Raw genomic sequence first — 16946 nt, forward strand, 5'->3', positions numbered from 1 at the left:
GTATCTGTCGAAATTTAAAGCTCGACACCTCTTCGACACCTCCCGATCGATCGAGGTTACGGGAATTCAAATTTTCAGATCTGATTTTTGGCCCAATGTTATGTATTTGTGTAGGGTTTCTTTTCTCACAACCCTAGACCTATATAAGACTTATTTTAGAAGCCGTCACAGAAGAGAATACAAGGAGAACAAATGCAAAGGGTGACCGATGCCTTATTCTCTCTGAAAGAAGCTACTACGTCTTTTGCGCCTTAGGGTTTTGTAACCAAGTGCTTCTTGATCTTCATTTTTGATGAAGTGAAGAACTTTGCAGCCAACATCTTCTTCTAGTTGGTGATTAAGTCACGTACTGGGATCCACATAATTGGTTAGTCACGTATTAGGATTTGTGCATCAAAAGGTGGTGTTCATATATTGAAGAGTTCAGAGGTTCTGAAGCGGTAGAAGGTTTCTGCTGTGAATTCATCTACGGGAATTGTAGAGTCTAGGGACAAAGGTTTTGTACTAGATCTGAAACTTCTCTTTTCTATAGTAGATTGTTTTTCGGAAAGGTTTCCCACCAGGTTTTTTATTGTGAAACTAGTTTGTTTCATTGGTTTTCCTGGGTTATCATATCTTGTCTTATTTATTTTCCACTGCATGATTTTGACATGATATTGATGTTTGTTTGTTTTAACAAGTTTTATTAATAATAAATCTAATTAACAACTTGGATTTAAAACTTGTTAATTCTATCAATCGGGGTCTAAATTTCCTAACAGAAACCCCGCAAGAGCAGCAAGAAAATTAATCACGCAAGATTGAAAACCCTTTAAATAATATAGTGGAAACAATTTACTATAATAAACTAGAGAATGCAATGCTTAAGTTTATGTCCAAAACTGAAGTTCACAATAAATTTGAAAAATACAATAATACCTCTCTAGAAACCCAATGAAGCCAAGATCGCAACAAGATCTCCACTCTGAACAAAGCACTGTTTTTTTTTTTTTTTTTTCTTTAGATCTTCACACAGCTTAATTTCACTCAATGCATGTTCCTCTCTATTACATCCATTTTTATAGTCCTAGCTACATCACTATTCCTCAGCTTTTCCCACTGGGCCAAGGCAATTGATGAGAAACTTCGTGTGATTGAATAAGATTCAAATGTGTGGTTGAGAGCTACAAGTCTGGTATAAAATAATTAGTAGTTAAGGAATTGTGACATAATTCGTTCTATATAGTTTTAAATAGTAAAAGAAATGAGACATAGTTACTGTTTATAGTTGGTGATTACTAGAAGTTTTACATAATTAAAGAATAAGAATTGATGTTGGGGGACCACAAAGTTATCTTTTCTGAGTGAGAGTGTGAAAACTGGGGAGTTTAAAGGAAATAACACAGAAACTTAATGTTGTTCTGAGTCACATTCAAATTGGGTAGGCCTCCAACCTAGTCTGATTCCAGATCATAGTCGTAGGACAAGTTCAAGAATAATGAAGTCAGAATTCCAGATCACAACTCTCTAGGTATGCACTGCACCACTAGCTAGGTCAATGGTGATTCGTAGCTGCTTTCAGACTCTACAAGAATTTCAGGGAAATTCTGGAATTTTTTTCTAAATAACAATAAATATTAAAAAATTTAGTTAGTTGTCACGTTTCAAAACAATGTTGAAAACTAGCAACTCGAGTTTTTAAGTCTCGATTTGTAAGAGGATGGGGTTAAAGTGAGAAAAAATTGACGTGAAAATCGAGTTTTAAAGACTCGATTTACATAAATTGTAAAAACACGCCGCTATAGGGCTTTAAAACGTCACTATAGGGCTTAAAAAACGCCACTATAGGACTCCCTAAACCTGATACTTAAAATTTTTTTTTTGCAGGAAAACGCCACTATAGGGCTTTAAAACGTCACCGTAAGGCTTAAAAACGCCACTATAGGTGAAATTTTTTTTTGCATAAAACTCGAGTCTTAAAGACTCGAGATCTACGTGGCATTTTCACACTTCCAAAGCGAGTGTTTCGGACTCGAGTTCTAATATGGATCTCGAGTTTCTAAAACTCGAGATGCTACTTTCCTTTATTGTTTCAAACGTTGCCTAACTAACTATATACAACCCCTTTACACAGTTATTCTGCACATTACCTCGAAATTCCGTGATATCTTGGATATGTAAATCCTAAACTATCATAATCTATTTAACTTCTATTTTTGCTGAAATATATATTTTTTCTTCACTTGATAATTGAATGAAGTTATTAAAAGTTATGAAGCACTTTGCAAAATGTCTGGTAGCCCATTCTTAGGCCTAAAAAATTCAAGTTGTTTATCTGATAAGTGAGAAGCTCTATGGAAAATAAGAAAAAAATAATTTATCTACTCTAAAATGTTTCTCTAATTGCACTTTGCTATATATGTTTTTTCTTATAAAATAATAAATGCATTAAAAAAAAAATTAGATTGCAATTGATAGATCATAAAGTGAAACATTAAAACGTAAAAGTGAGACAAAAAGAAACTTTTATTCAACAAACAACAAATAGAGTAAACCAAGTTGTCTAGTTTAACAAATTTGGAATTTCACCATCTACGCTAAAAAAACTAGGCTTATGACAATAACAAAACTCCAGCCTAGTAACTAAAATTATTTCTTGCAATCTGTATAAACATCAGCTACTTTTCACCTTCCCAAATTAAATTTATGTAAAAAATTAATCAAGAACTACATTAAGTTTAAATGTGACTCAAAATTACATTGTCCTCCAACCTTATTTGATTCCTCCAAAGGATGATATAATGGATTTATAAGAAACCCAACTGTTTAAATCATGCATAAGCATTGCAAATAAAAGCAAACACCCAATAAATTTCCACTTCCAATCTCTCAATCAATTCGGTTTAATTGTGGTTAAAAGCTTGGTTGTGTGCCAAGTGTTTTATTTTTATTTTTTGGACAAGTAAACATGGAAATAAAGTGTGCCAAATATTTTCTTCAGGAAGATATCTAAATCCAAATCAAACAAAACCGCCTATGCTATTTAAAGGTCAAAATACATTTCTATAAGAACAATTACCTGCTTTCGTTCAAGAGAATCTATGGCGTCTTGTACACAAGTTAAGATCCCTTCAGCAGCTATTTTCCTTATCTCACTAGGCTCTCAGCTGGTAATGCTTGCGCTAAACTTATCTCACTAGGCTCTGGCTGTTGTTAAGGAAAATTACGACCAATTTAAAATTTATTGAAAACATATTGCAAGAAAGTAAACAATTAAGTAGGCAAGATATGGGACCACACACCTTTTAGCCCTCTAATGCAAATTATAATAGGAAGAAATGGTTTACAAAGCCAAAAAGTACTGCTAATAGCTACAAAGTCAAATGTTTGGTTTAAACTCAGGAAATTTTTATTTATTTTAAGAACTACACCATTTTAAGGTATTCTGACTATGTTACTATGGTAATAAAATATTAAGTTATAAATAATAATTACAACATATTTAAAACATTGGGGAAAAGTGGAGGTTAAAGAAGTAAAAGACACATAACAAAAATTCGAAGCTAAGTCAAAAAGTCGAAAATAGGATTCAGACTGTTAAACCAAGAATGAAAATCGACAAGTCAGGCTTAATCATTTATAACATCAGAGCATTCTAAAGACAGCAATATTAAAATAAACATGTCAATGGGTAGCATTTTTTTTTTCAAATTTATAATAATAACAGTGACAGCAACAAAGGCCTTGTACCTTCTCATCTTGATTCCCTAGCCACGTGATGGTTTTACTCAAATCATCGACAGCCCACCTTTTCACTTTAGAAGGGGAAAAGCACTCTTTGGCGGTATTAGAAGCTCGACACTACTTAATACACAGCTAGAACCACATGCTACGTATGAATACCTCACAAGCTTCAACAGTTCAAAAAATTCGGACACTTGGCATGCAAAAATAGAGATGAGGCCAAAAACCCATAAATCCAAAACAACACTTCTAGTCTTCTAGATATCACATCTAGAACCACGTCATCAACAAAATGATTAGGAAAATAATGCATACTCTGCATTAGTTATAGCAAGCTTTATAGTAGAGGTCGTGTTAAATGAGGAAATTAGTGATGTGGTTGTTTCCCTAGGAAGCACAAGTAACATTGCTACACTGGAAATACCTCGTAATAAAGAAGTGATACAGTTACAATTTCTTCAAATACAGTGTGGTCCCAGATTGGAACTCTTGTAGTGGCTAATGTAATGCTTCATTAGATCTAGATTGAGACCATAATTCTAGTTCTTTTTCATTTCTGTTAATGTGGGGGAGGTGGTGGGGAAGAGGGCTAATTTGATGGAAGACCATGATGCAGTGGCACTAAATGCTTTCTAGGTGCAGCAAAAATAAAATAGCAGCAAGCTAGTTATAATCTGAAAAACATCATTTCACATCAACAGACACATAGTCTACTTGCAAATATAATAGGAAATTTGGCAAGTGGAACCCTGAAGTTGGTATCCAGAAAAATCAGCTGAATGGAAGTTAATTGAATAAAATACTTGATATTTAGTTATAATCAAGAGAGAAAGCGAAAAGAACAAAGCTGGAACGCAAGTTATGAGAATCGCATGGGTATATTGAGAATTCAAGGACAACCAGACCTCCAAGAATAGGGGAAGGATAAAAACAGAGAAATTGAGATTAAGAAAACAACAATCCAGTTCATACCTTTCCCATCCACATCTCCCTAGTCTAATACCCCCAGTAACCAACTTCCTAACTGCCCAAAGCCAGCTGTGTAACCACCTTGCCAGCTAATCCCTCCCTACATCCTAACTAACTAACTATATTAAGTAACTCTGATGCCATACAAGGCTGGTGTAGACACATCTCCAATACAAGAGTAGCTATACTAAAATACAAGTATACAATGCCAACTAGGCAATTACAATATCATCTATAGCACAATCTCACTATACACTCTGGCAGCACTGACACATGCACATCTCATCAGCTATGCACGCATGCCCTATCAGCAACTCAGGCACTCCTCATCGGCAACCCACGCACGCACCCCACCAGTACCACACACATGCAGCACCACATGCATGGCTGACACCTCAGCACCCAACATCAACAACACACTCAGCAACACAGTTAAACACTTCTAACAATTATGTACCTAGGCCCTAGTGTACTAAGTATGACATTAATTCGCAACTGTACCATGTTATTTATTATTTTTTTTTTTGATAGGAAATACTTAGCTTCATTGCACTGACGAAAAAAGATTACATTTGTCTTGAGCACATGCATGCTCAATTAGGCTAGGACATTCCTCTAGCCATGCAACATAATCACCAACATATTGAGCATGTTGGGCTAGTAAGTGGGCAGGGACATTTCCCTGCCTTTTGATGTGGGACACCTTCCACTGCCTAAAAACAGAGACCTGGTTTAAGCAACCAGAGAGAACGTTAGCCACAGATGAAGGAGGGGAAGCTAAGCCTAAAAGAGCATTGCACACTTCCAAAGAGTCTCCCTCAAATTCTACCTCTCTGACCCCCACGTCTCTGGCAAAGAGAATACCAACTTCCCAAGCTTTAGCTTCGGCCTCTGTTGCACCTAGAGGGAAGTTCCACCGTTTGCTGAGGGCAGCGATCACCTCGCCTTCTTCATCTCTAATGACCACCCCTGCCCCAGCTTGTTTCCTGTTTGAGAAGACCGCCCCGTCAATGTTTACTTTGTAGAAACCGTGGCTTGGGGGATGCCAGGAAACCGGGTTGGCAGGAACCACCGAGGCTCTGTTTTTGGAACGTTTGCGACACGGTACTCCTCAACCAGCACCAAGGCATGCCTAAGGATGGTGCGACCAGCCTTTCCCTTGCCACCCATTCGGAGGTCGTTCCGGTTCTTCCATATGCCCCAGCAGACCGATAAATTGTATTTAGACCACCATCATTTTTATATAATATATAATTGAAATCATTTTTATTAATATCAATTACAACATATTACGATACTGATTATGAAAAAAAAAATAGTACTATAGATGTGAAGAGTGCCAATAAAGTGGGCACGCTTGTACATATTGTACACACAATCTTCAAAAACTAAGTCCTAATTTTTCTTGTTTTGAGAGAGTGTGTGCTATGCGTGCATTAAGTAATATACACTAATTTTTTTCCCAAAGACATACTATTGGAGTTCAAAAGCTCTTGGAGGTGAGTCAGATGAGCTTTGAAGTTCTCCATATCATTATGCTAGATTATATATATATATATATATATATATGATCTTTCTGCCTATGCTACATTCTTTGATAACAACCAAAGGAATTAAAAAGGGTATCTTTATAATATAATTTTTGAGGAAGATACTTAATAAAGTTAAGGTAACATCATAAAGTCCCAGACCCCCATCTGTGCCAATCAGAATAGAGTCTGGAAATTGGAACCCCACTTCGAAAAGAAAGTGCAGCAAATCCATTCTATATTATGAGTTTATGACCTGAGGGTTTTCCATTGGAAACTCTAAAATTTTGTGGACCCTGCCAATTTAATCTTTGTTTCTCTTTAGGTAAGAATGATTTATTGAGTTCTTATTTGCTTTGATGCATGATAGTGCTATCTGATCACATTTGGGGCCAAATAATAATAATAATAATAATTATTATTATTATTATTACTATTTTATCATACTGTGAAAACATTACTCTCCAATTATTGAATAACTCCACCAAGAGTGCAAAAACAAACAATTAAGCTACAAATAGCAATACAACCAAAAGTACCATTACTCCAATTCCAAATATACTAAAGCTTCTCTAAGTTGCCAATAAATTTAGGAAAACAAAAAACCAGCAAAATAACATGTACCAAGGAGAGAAAATATCATACTAAGATATTCAACTAAAGAAAATTCAACCCCATTATCCATAACGTAAAACAGAGACTTAGACGCAATTAAAAATTTTCTCATTTCTTTTCCTCCTCTTTCCCCTCCAATTTCTCAGAAATATCCAAGACTTAGAACAGCATCATTCAGTCATTCAGTTTTGAAAAACTATTAAAAAAACAGATGCACAAAATTCATTACAAACTTATTGTATTGTGCTTAATTCATATTATTTAGCACACCAGCTAGCCAGGTAATTAACAGATGGATTAATTGATGATTCTATGAACTTCGTTTCACATACATTGCCATGCGACAAATCTTTCGCTTATCACTATGTAAGTAGGCAACGACTCTAAGCATGGCACAAGTAAAATTGTAATAAAATGTCATAAACATAATTTAAGTTATATGAAAATAAGCATCCTGACAGCCTTTAAAAATTAGAGGCAGTAGCCGCATTTTCTCTTGACCAATTTACAAATTAAAAATCATAAAAGACTTTGCCATGAGTCGTGTCCCTTCAATATATCGTGTATTTAAACAATCGTATGCTTCAAAATAAGTGATATGAGGAGAAATGTAGACATCTAAACGCATGAGTTTTGAGTTTTGACCTATCAGCGAGGGCTATGCGGAATTGGCCAAGAGATTACCATTCTAATGAAGCCTATCAAGCCAATGTTGGCAAAAAAGTGCATTGTAAGCTAGTGGGGGAAGTAAAGACCAAAAAAGCGTGTAGATTGAAATTTGAATAGTTCATTGCAGAGATACTACTAGAAAATCCAAAATAGAAAAAAAAGAAAATAATAATAATGCAAAGACTTCATTACAACCACATGCTTTTCTCAATTGAAGAGAGCCTCCCTGTCTTTCTTATCCTAAGCAAACCAAAACCAAGAAATTTTTTGAAAATAGTATGATTTTTTCATCCACAAAAGCATTGTGTATAGATAGTATAGATCAATACACAATAAAAGTTTTCCTTCAGTTTTATTTTATTTTATTTTTATAAAATCGTTTTCCATCAGTTAGTAACAGCCACAAATAAACTCTTTTGCACAATTTTATTTTCCTTTTTAAGCGCGTATCACATATATGGATAATGACAAAGCCCACAACAACTTAAAAAAAAAAAAAAAAAAAAAACTATAGTAATAAAATAGAGAGAAGTTAGAGAACTCATCAAAGCAAATAAGACACAATAATCGCAGAGAGAGAGAGAGAGAGAGAGAGAGAGAGAGAGAGAGAGAGAGAGAGATCAAATCAGAAGAGACAGTGATCAAGAAACTATACCTTAGTCGATTGTGGAGTCACCAATGGATCCAAGGAAGAAGCCTGGAGTGTTTGTGAGTTATTTAGTTAGGAGTTTATGATTTGTAATTGTTTTTATTAGTATTTTTGGTTGTTATTATAGACCAGATATGTTATTTGTTTGTTGGTAATTTGAGTTTGTCAAAAGGTTTTCATTATTATCCAAATTAGGCGCGAACCCGCGCGTTACGTGTGATAATTATTTTTATGGTGGTTTTATTAAAATTTTCTTTACAATTTAAACTAATCTAATAATGAGTAATGTATTTCGTAATTATATTTTTATTTATTATAGGAACAATCATAAATGTAATATAGGAACAATCCAAAACACCAAAAAAACGTAAACTAAAAATAATTAATAAAACTTAACAATGATTAATTGAACCAATATTAGGATAAAATTTTGTTTTTGATAATCTATTAAAGTTATTTTCTTTGTAAAAATTATAATTTCGCCGTGCAAAACATATTATCAAATAAAAAATTATTAGCAAATCTAAGAATTAAATTTCTATACACACATTGTTATAAAATAATAATAATAATAAAAATAAAATTGCAAAAGTTAAAATTTGTCACCTATTCGATTATTTTCATTTGGCTAACCTTTGCTTTTCTTTAAATAAATGGCATTATAGAGTACTTCTAGTACAACTATTAAGAGTACCTTGTAGCCTGGTGGTACCCGGTACCATGTGTATCTATGAGATCGGGGGTTCTATCCCCCATAATTACCTAGCAAAAAAAAAAAAGAGTACTTTGTCCACCACAAAGGATTAGAAAATAAACAAAAATTAGTAAAGTCTCATAGTTTAACATCTAAATTAAGCACTATAAAAAATCATGCTATGTAATAGAATAAATACCAAATTATCCAAATCATGCTATGTAATAGAATAATATTATATTTTTATATGCTATATTTAATTCTTTAGAAAACAATAGGATAACATTTAACAATAAAAAAAAAAAAAACAACAACAACAACAATTTAAAAAACAAAACTAAATCACAATTTAAAAAACAAAACTAAATCGCATTAACCCAAAATAGAGTTTTAAAGAATATAAAAAAATTATCAACCTAAAGTAGAGATGCAAGAAAAATAAATAAAAAAATCCACCAAAAAATTTAGCGAGAGAGAGAGAGAGAGAACTTTTTTTTTTTTTTTTTTTTTGTGAGGGAAAACTATGCATAGAATAGAAGAGATAGTGACAAATTTATATTTAGAGGGTGTGAATAAGAAGAGACAAAAATAAAGGAAGATGAAGGGAAATAGGAGGAATGATATTAATGTAGACGGTAGTGGAGAGATGAAAAGGTAAGGGAGGGAGAAAGATTGAGAAAGTAGTGGGGAGATGAAATGGTAAGGGAGAGAGAAAGGTTGGAGAAGTGCAAATATTAAAAAAATAAATGTTAAAAACAATTATAAGAAAATTGAAAAAAAAAAAAAAAAAAAAAAACCCTAAAGCTTGAAAGGCTTCAACGTTTGTTTATTTTTTTTTTATTTTTTTATTTTATTATTTTTTTTTAACTGAAAAGGCTCACACAAAATCCTAAAACTGGACTGAAAAAATTTTGAGTTGGGCTTGATAAATAAGAGGTGGGCTAGATTAATTATATAGATTTATTATAGGGTGATAGTTGAAATAAATAAATAAGTAGTGGGCTGGATTTATTATAAGGTGATAGTGGAAGTAAATAAATAAGTAGTGGACTGCATTTATAGGACTGAAAATTGTAAAAATCATTTTAAAATTGTAGGACAAATTATATTTTAAAAAATAAAAGAAAAAAAAGAATGACGTGGTAGCTAATGTGGCGTAATGTGAGAGCAGCAACATTAAACTCTACGCTTCATTTTTTAGTAATATATAGATTTGTGAATTGTTTGCTAGTGTTTTGGTTTACCTAAAGGTTTATCTTTTTTCTTTTTTTCCCTCTTTTTTTTTTTTTTTTTTTTTTTTTTTTTTGATAAACACCTAAAAGTTTATCTTGGTGTTCTTGGAACAACTGGGCATCAAGAACGGTCAAATAATTTTTTTTGGATGCCCCCAGCCCCAAGGTAGGCCCGTATCTGCTCATCAGTGATAAGGGACAAGTTTTTGTTTTTATATTACAGGCACGGGCAAGTTTTCTTTAGTGGGCAAGTTGTTTTTTGTTTTTGAGAACAAGGTGCCTGTTAGTATCTTATCTTTTTTTTTTTTTTTAATTTTTAATTTTTAAATTTTTTTTTTGAGAATCGTATCTTATCTTATCTTACCTTACTATTTGAAGCCACAATTTTACTTATTTTTAGGAGTGTGTGCAAGTACTCCCATAAAAGGAAAAAAATAGAGTTTGTTCCAGAGTAGTATCTAGTTTTTTCTTTTTTTGTAGTGTAACGAAAGGTTGTCTTATTCTCAGATACAGACATCAATATCCGGCCTTTTTTCCTCTCAAGTATCAATAAAGGAAAATTATATTGGGTCCGTTATTTAGCAAAAAAAAGTCTCGGTAAAAAGAAGAGAGAAAAGTGAGAGGGGCTTTTGAACAGTATTAGTTGATGTCTCATTTAATATGCGTCAGCACACGTATACCCTATTAGCTTATTTCTAAAATTTTCAATAAGAAATTAATTTTATTGTTCATATATAATTCCCATTATACATTAAAATGTTTGGGAAATTATTTCCAATTAAATTACTTGTCATTGATTATATATATTTAAGAAACCAATAATTTCGGTATTACATATTTTATGTTATTAAAATAAGTTAAAAATAATTGCTTAAGAGAATGTTGTGTATAGTATAATTTGTCCCACATTCTTTTAAAAGTTATTATGACTTTTGAGTGGATTTGTGATATGCCTTTGTATTAAAATCCATTTTCCTCTCCTTGTGTGTACATTTGTTTCTCAAAAAAAAGTTAAAAATATAAATTGTTGGTTAGATATTACCTTGTTTTTTAATATTCTCTATACTTGCATAATATTAAGATGGGTAGGGACCGATAATTATTTTATTTGTAAATTATTGGATCAAATCGTAAATAAAATAATATATCCAATTAACAAAATTTAGTATACATCTTAGAATTTTTACGGTCTACGTGGTTTCCTTTTTACAAATTTGTCCATAGTATGTACTAGTAATAAAATAAAAGATGAGAAGTACTATGTTTTGCCCATCATTAACAGTGACTAATAATCTACTACTTAAGATTTGTTGTAAAAATGTTATGGACATAACATTTCTCATAAAAGATAAATTATGAGTTCATTTGGCAAATTGTTTCTTAATACAATGAATATACTAATTATTGTTGCTAAGATTAAATCTTGGAAATGATTTATTGTTTCTAAATACAATAAACATATTAATTAGTATTGTTAATTGAATTGCAAGTGAAATCTAAATACAATAAACTTTTATCTATTAGTTTATTTCAAATTTGTTAAGATGTAAATATGATTTTTCTTAGGTTTAAGATAATTTTTTTTTTTTTTTTTTACTTCTATTGTTGGACTTACTTCCCCTCCCCACCCCCCCCCCCCAGGTGAAAAAAATTCTAATGAAATTGGTTTGTTGTGATTTTTCTTGTGTTTAAAAAGACCATGATATCGTTAAGAGAATCATACTCAATCTTATTTTAGCTGAGCTGGCTGGGAGGAGGAGTAGAGGAGAGTAGAGTAGAATTGGCTGAAAACAGGTTAATTTTGGATCAATTCTACTCCTCTTTCCTCTCCCTTCATCCAAATGGACCATTAGATTTAGAGTGTTCAAATTTTTATTTTAGGAGAGCCAAATAAGAAAAATTAAAAAAAATAAATATAATTTTTTTTGGGGGCAGCTCAAGGGGTTGAACCCCCTGGACACTGCCTAGCGCCGCCCCTAGGAAAATGTGTGTTTCTGTCCGTTTAGGAACCCGTTTAGGAATTGTTTATTTTTTATAGCTTATTTGCATAATATGGACAAAATGCTAAAAGCTAACCCTTTTGTTTTTCCAAATTATTTAATATAAAATTGAGACAAAAATTAGACCCGCAAATAATAAATAATTTTAGCAAAAAAAAAAAACTATTTTTTATAATCTGTTAGCAGCATCAAAAATTTTCCTTGTAAGTCGGGTTTCTCTCTTAACAACTACTGAGATATTTCTTCCTATGTCTTGACATTCCATATAGAGAGGGTAAGGCTGGTAATGCCGGATCACTATCTAAGTTTTTCCCCCTAATTAGAGGCCAAAGTGGCCGGGGAATCTACCAGACTGTTTTCACCTATGCTTATATGCTCAAAGTTGATGCCTGAAAAGCTTTCCAGTAACTTTTGTGTGACAGATCACAAGGCTACCAAGCTTGCATTCTTCATAATCTTCACACAGTAATACCTTGTTACCATTTATTTCATGTTTTACATACGCAATACGGCATCCAACTTTTTTTTTTAATGAAGTTACTAGACTTGCGAAACTGTTAACATAATTATTGGACCATAAATTTAGAATTTTTGTATTATCCACCTTTTGTTTTTATGTGGTTTTATTTTTCTTGTTATCATATTTGTATAGATAGAAAAAAATCATATGTTCAAGAATATGAATTGTTGATCATGTTGGAAAGGCTAAACTTCAAACACCCTTGCAAATCTCCACACAAATGAATGCGTCTCCTAGGCAATCAAGGACAAGCATATCAGCTTTATTTAGACTAGAAAAATAGAAGTATCTTACATGACATGTTAACTTAAAAAAGAAAGTAACTACAATATTTTATTTTGTGTAGAGCTCAAAGTTGGATAACCTTGGTGTTGGAAGAGCAACTACTGGGTTCAATTTTTTGGTAACAATACCAAAATTGTCAGAAAATTCCAACTCTGTATCATGTGGCAATTTCCACTCAAATGAATGCAAGAGTGAAGCTAAGATGTATAACAGAGTCCTCTCTGCTAATGGAAGCCCTGCGCATTTTCTTCTCCCGGATCCAAATGGAAAATAATTAAAATTGTTGCCAGAATAATCCAAATTGCTAGACTCATTTAGGAACCTCTCTGGTTGAAATTCCAATGGATTCTTCCAAATCTTTGGATCCCTATGTATAGCCCAAACATTTAACCAAACCATAGTACCTTTGGGTATGCAGTACCCACCAATAGTGCTAGATTGGCTTGGACAACGTGGTACTAGAAAGGGAAGTGGAGAGTGCAAGCGGAATGTCTCTTTAATGACAGCATCTAAATAGTGCAATTTGGGCAAATGGGATTCTTCGACTAAGCTGTCCAGCCCTACAGATTTCGCTAATTCTTCATGGACTTTACTCATAACCTGTGGATGGTGCATCAGCTCCGCCATCACCCATTCCACCATGGTTGAAGTAGTCTCGGCTCCACCCACAACTATATCCTGTTAAAGCATGAGTAAGGTACTCATTAGTGATAAATTACTGATTCTCTCAAAAGTTTAAAGTATTTGAAAATTGTAAATATAATCATTTAACTATAATTCTAACCATTGAAAATAACAAGCTAAATATAAATAAAATAGGACTAGAAAAAAAGGGCGAGCCTAGTCTAACAATTTACTAGTAAAATACTTGATCCATCCTGGTCACGCACTAAATTAGGAGTACAAAAAGTAGAAGATTAGACAGACATACCATAAGCAAAGCCTTCAATTGGGTCATGCTAATTGATGTTGCAGCACCATCTTGTTCCTTCAACTCCAAGAGAATTTGCAAGAAGTCCTTCCTTTGTTCAATCTGACCTGTCCTCATTTTTTTGCCTGTGTCTGAATTCATCCTTTTATCAATGGCAGAATCAAGAATGGGCTCAACCCATTTCAAAATCTGCTTTGCATGCCTCTCAATCCCTTGTAAATCAAACATTGCAAGCACGGGGAAAAAATCCGATACATTTGGTTTTCCTATTAGCACCATCATCTCCGCCACTCTTCTTTTAAACTCAGCCCCAATGTTAGTCCCTTCCTCTCGTAGCGTGTCACCCCACACCATGTTCATGACTGTGTTTATTCCAGTCACAAACGCCAATACTCCGAGATCTATGGGAGTGCCCATCTTGTCATACACATTTCTAATAGTATTCTTAACTTCTTCCCTTCGTAGGGTGTAAGAACCATCAAGATTTGCATTACTCAGCATTTCTCGCGCAAAAATCTTACGCAACTTCTTCCAATCTGGACCATATGATGAAAATGCAATATCAGCTCCTCCATATGAGGCAACTCGTGCAGCTATGGGAGGGTCACGGTTGGCGAATATTGTGTCTTGGTCACGAACCACTTCTTTCACCAGTGATGGTGAACTTATCACTACACATAATTTTTGTCCAAGCCAAACCTTGTAGATAGGTCCATAGAACCCTGCCAGTTCCTCAAATTTCCTATGAAGGTTGGTACCTAGAAAGGGAAGGTACCCAAGTAGTGGCAGGCCACGTGGACCTGGTGGCAATGGAGGCTTTCTTGATTTCTTGGCTGCCCATAAGAACCAGAACAATACCGCGAATATAGAGACTAAAGCAGTGGGATTTGCTCTAGAAAGTTCATCTTTGTCGTTGCTAGCCCTCCACCACCGTGACCACATGGCGGAAACTGTATTCAACATGTCAGACTTTGTGAACGTAAAAAAGGAAATGCAAGAACTGAGAATAGGAAATTAATATCAAATATTGAAATGTTTAATGCAGAAGATCTGTGACTTCTTCGGGTATATATTTTGCACTTGAATCCTTGATAGAGGAAATATATAATATGAAAAGGATTATTGTGGCTATAGATTAAGATGATGAAATGACAATGATAATAATGAAAAGCATGCCATCTTTAGACAGTTTTGAAAACTGGGAAGTTTTGGAGCTTTTTTATTATTGGAAAACGGGGACGGACGGCCAAAGGGGGACCGGCCCCCTGCGTCCAATTTATTTTTTTATTTTTTTTTTTAGCTAGGCTCCTTTCCAAAATGTTAGGCCTTCTTTTTTTTTTTTTTTCTTTTTCACAATAAGCCTAATTAGTATCACCCAAATAATAATTATCCAGCTAAAAAACTTAACAAAAACAATAAAAATATTCACAATGGTGATTGTATTTAAAAAAAAAAAAACTATTTTACTACCAAAGAACCAAAAAATCATGTGTTATTGGAGAAGGTAAAACTAAATTTTTTACAACTACAGTAAATTGGTATAAATAACAGTGGACTATAGCAAGTTTTTTAAAATAAAATACAATATTTTATTAAGATTATATTTCTTCATTTAATTAAAAAAACTCAAATTCTCTCGCTTCCTTTATTATTTTAATAAATTATTTATATTATTTTAAATGAAGTTATAAAAAAAAAAAAAAAAACATTTGATATTAGGTGTATTCTTGAGTGAGATGGTGAAATAGATAAAATATCTTTTTGAGGTGTTAAAATTTTTATAACCACTAATGTGAATGCTCTAACTTCAACAAAGAAATAATAATAATAAAATTCTAGTCAGCTTTATTTTTTGAGAGTGCAATTCTAGCCAAATTAGTATTAAAAAAGACATTATTTTATTTTTGTTTGTCTTTATTAGTTAATGATTGCATCTTAACACAATAATTTTGAGTATTTATAATTTTTTAATATTTATGAATGCGTATTTAAAGTTTTTTATTTTTTTATTTCCTTTATACTTCAATATTCGCTAACTTAAAGTCTTTGATTCGTCCTTATTAGAAAAGACCTGTTTTTTTGTTGTAAAGTGCTTCTTGGTGTGCCCAACTTACACAGCTTTCATTATTGGAAGTTGGGACCTTTTGTTTTCTTGCAGCTATTCTATGCGCACTCCCAAGCGAGTTCCTTCCGCTTAAATTGCAAAGATTAACCGACACTACAATAAAAATGACTTCGGCGCAAAATAATAATATGTTGTCGCTAAAAACGTGAATTATTTGGTTGACGCAAAGTGATGAAAGTTGATGTCAAAAACAACTCTTTTTGGCCTCAGAACTAATATCTTTTTCATTTAAGTTGACAGCTAATATATTACATTTTTCGTGGCAATATCTTTGTGGACGCACAAGATCTATGAACTTGGAATTTTTTGTTCAGAAGATCTGAAACTTAAAAAAAAAAAAAAAAAAAAAAAAAAACACTAAGATGAAAAGCATTAGTAGCTATAGATAAAGATAAGATTATCACAAAGATAATGTTGAACCACGTGGAACAAAGAAATCCTATCAATTCAAGGAAAAACACCTATCCAAAAAATAAAATAAAATAAAATTCAAGGAAAAACGTAAATATCAACCTACTCCACAATTTTCGATATTTTTTGAAATGTTTTAAAAATTTGGTCATTACTGACGAACATGTGAGTAAATAGTCGTCTATCAGTATGGACCAATGTAAGCACATTCTGACCGTAAGTGGGAAAGATAGAAACAGACACATTAAACCTTTTAATAATGGGGAAACGGCAGGAGAGCCATTACAAGTTGGGACCTTTCGTTTTCTTGCAGCTATTCTATGCGCACTCCCAAGCGAGTTCCTTCCACTTAAATTGCAAAGATTAACCGACACTTCACACTACAATAAAAATGTCTTCGACGCAAAATAATAATATGTTTTCGCTAAAAACGTGAATTATTTGGTTGACGCAAAGTGATGAAAATTGATGTCAAAAACAACTCTTTTGGCCTCAGAACTAATACCTTTTTCATTTAAGTTGACAGCTAATATATTACATTTTTCGTGGCAATATCTTTGTGGACGCACAAGATCTATGAACTTGGAATTTTTT

At 33.0% G+C, this 16946-nt stretch overlaps 1 protein-coding gene across 1 annotated transcript in view; it reads right to left on the reverse strand.

The window, feature by feature from the left end:
• Nucleotides 1-15070, reverse strand: part of LOC126710356 (flavonoid 3'-monooxygenase CYP75B137-like) — a 96845-nt gene extending 81775 nt beyond the window's left edge. The window contains exons 1-2 of the mRNA XM_050410775.1: nucleotides 13817-15070; nucleotides 12965-13563 (exon numbers count right to left, since the gene is read on the reverse strand). Of these exons, the coding sequence (XP_050266732.1) occupies nucleotides 12965-13563; nucleotides 13817-14779 (1562 nt within the window). The 5' untranslated portion in view covers nucleotides 14780-15070. The remainder of the gene's footprint in view (nucleotides 1-12964; nucleotides 13564-13816) is intronic.
• Nucleotides 15071-16946: the final 1876 nt, after the last annotated feature.

This window comes from Quercus robur, chromosome 12 (assembly GCF_932294415.1).
Source record: "Quercus robur chromosome 12, dhQueRobu3.1, whole genome shotgun sequence".
In the NCBI taxonomy this organism is placed as follows: domain Eukaryota; kingdom Viridiplantae; phylum Streptophyta; class Magnoliopsida; order Fagales; family Fagaceae; genus Quercus; species Quercus robur.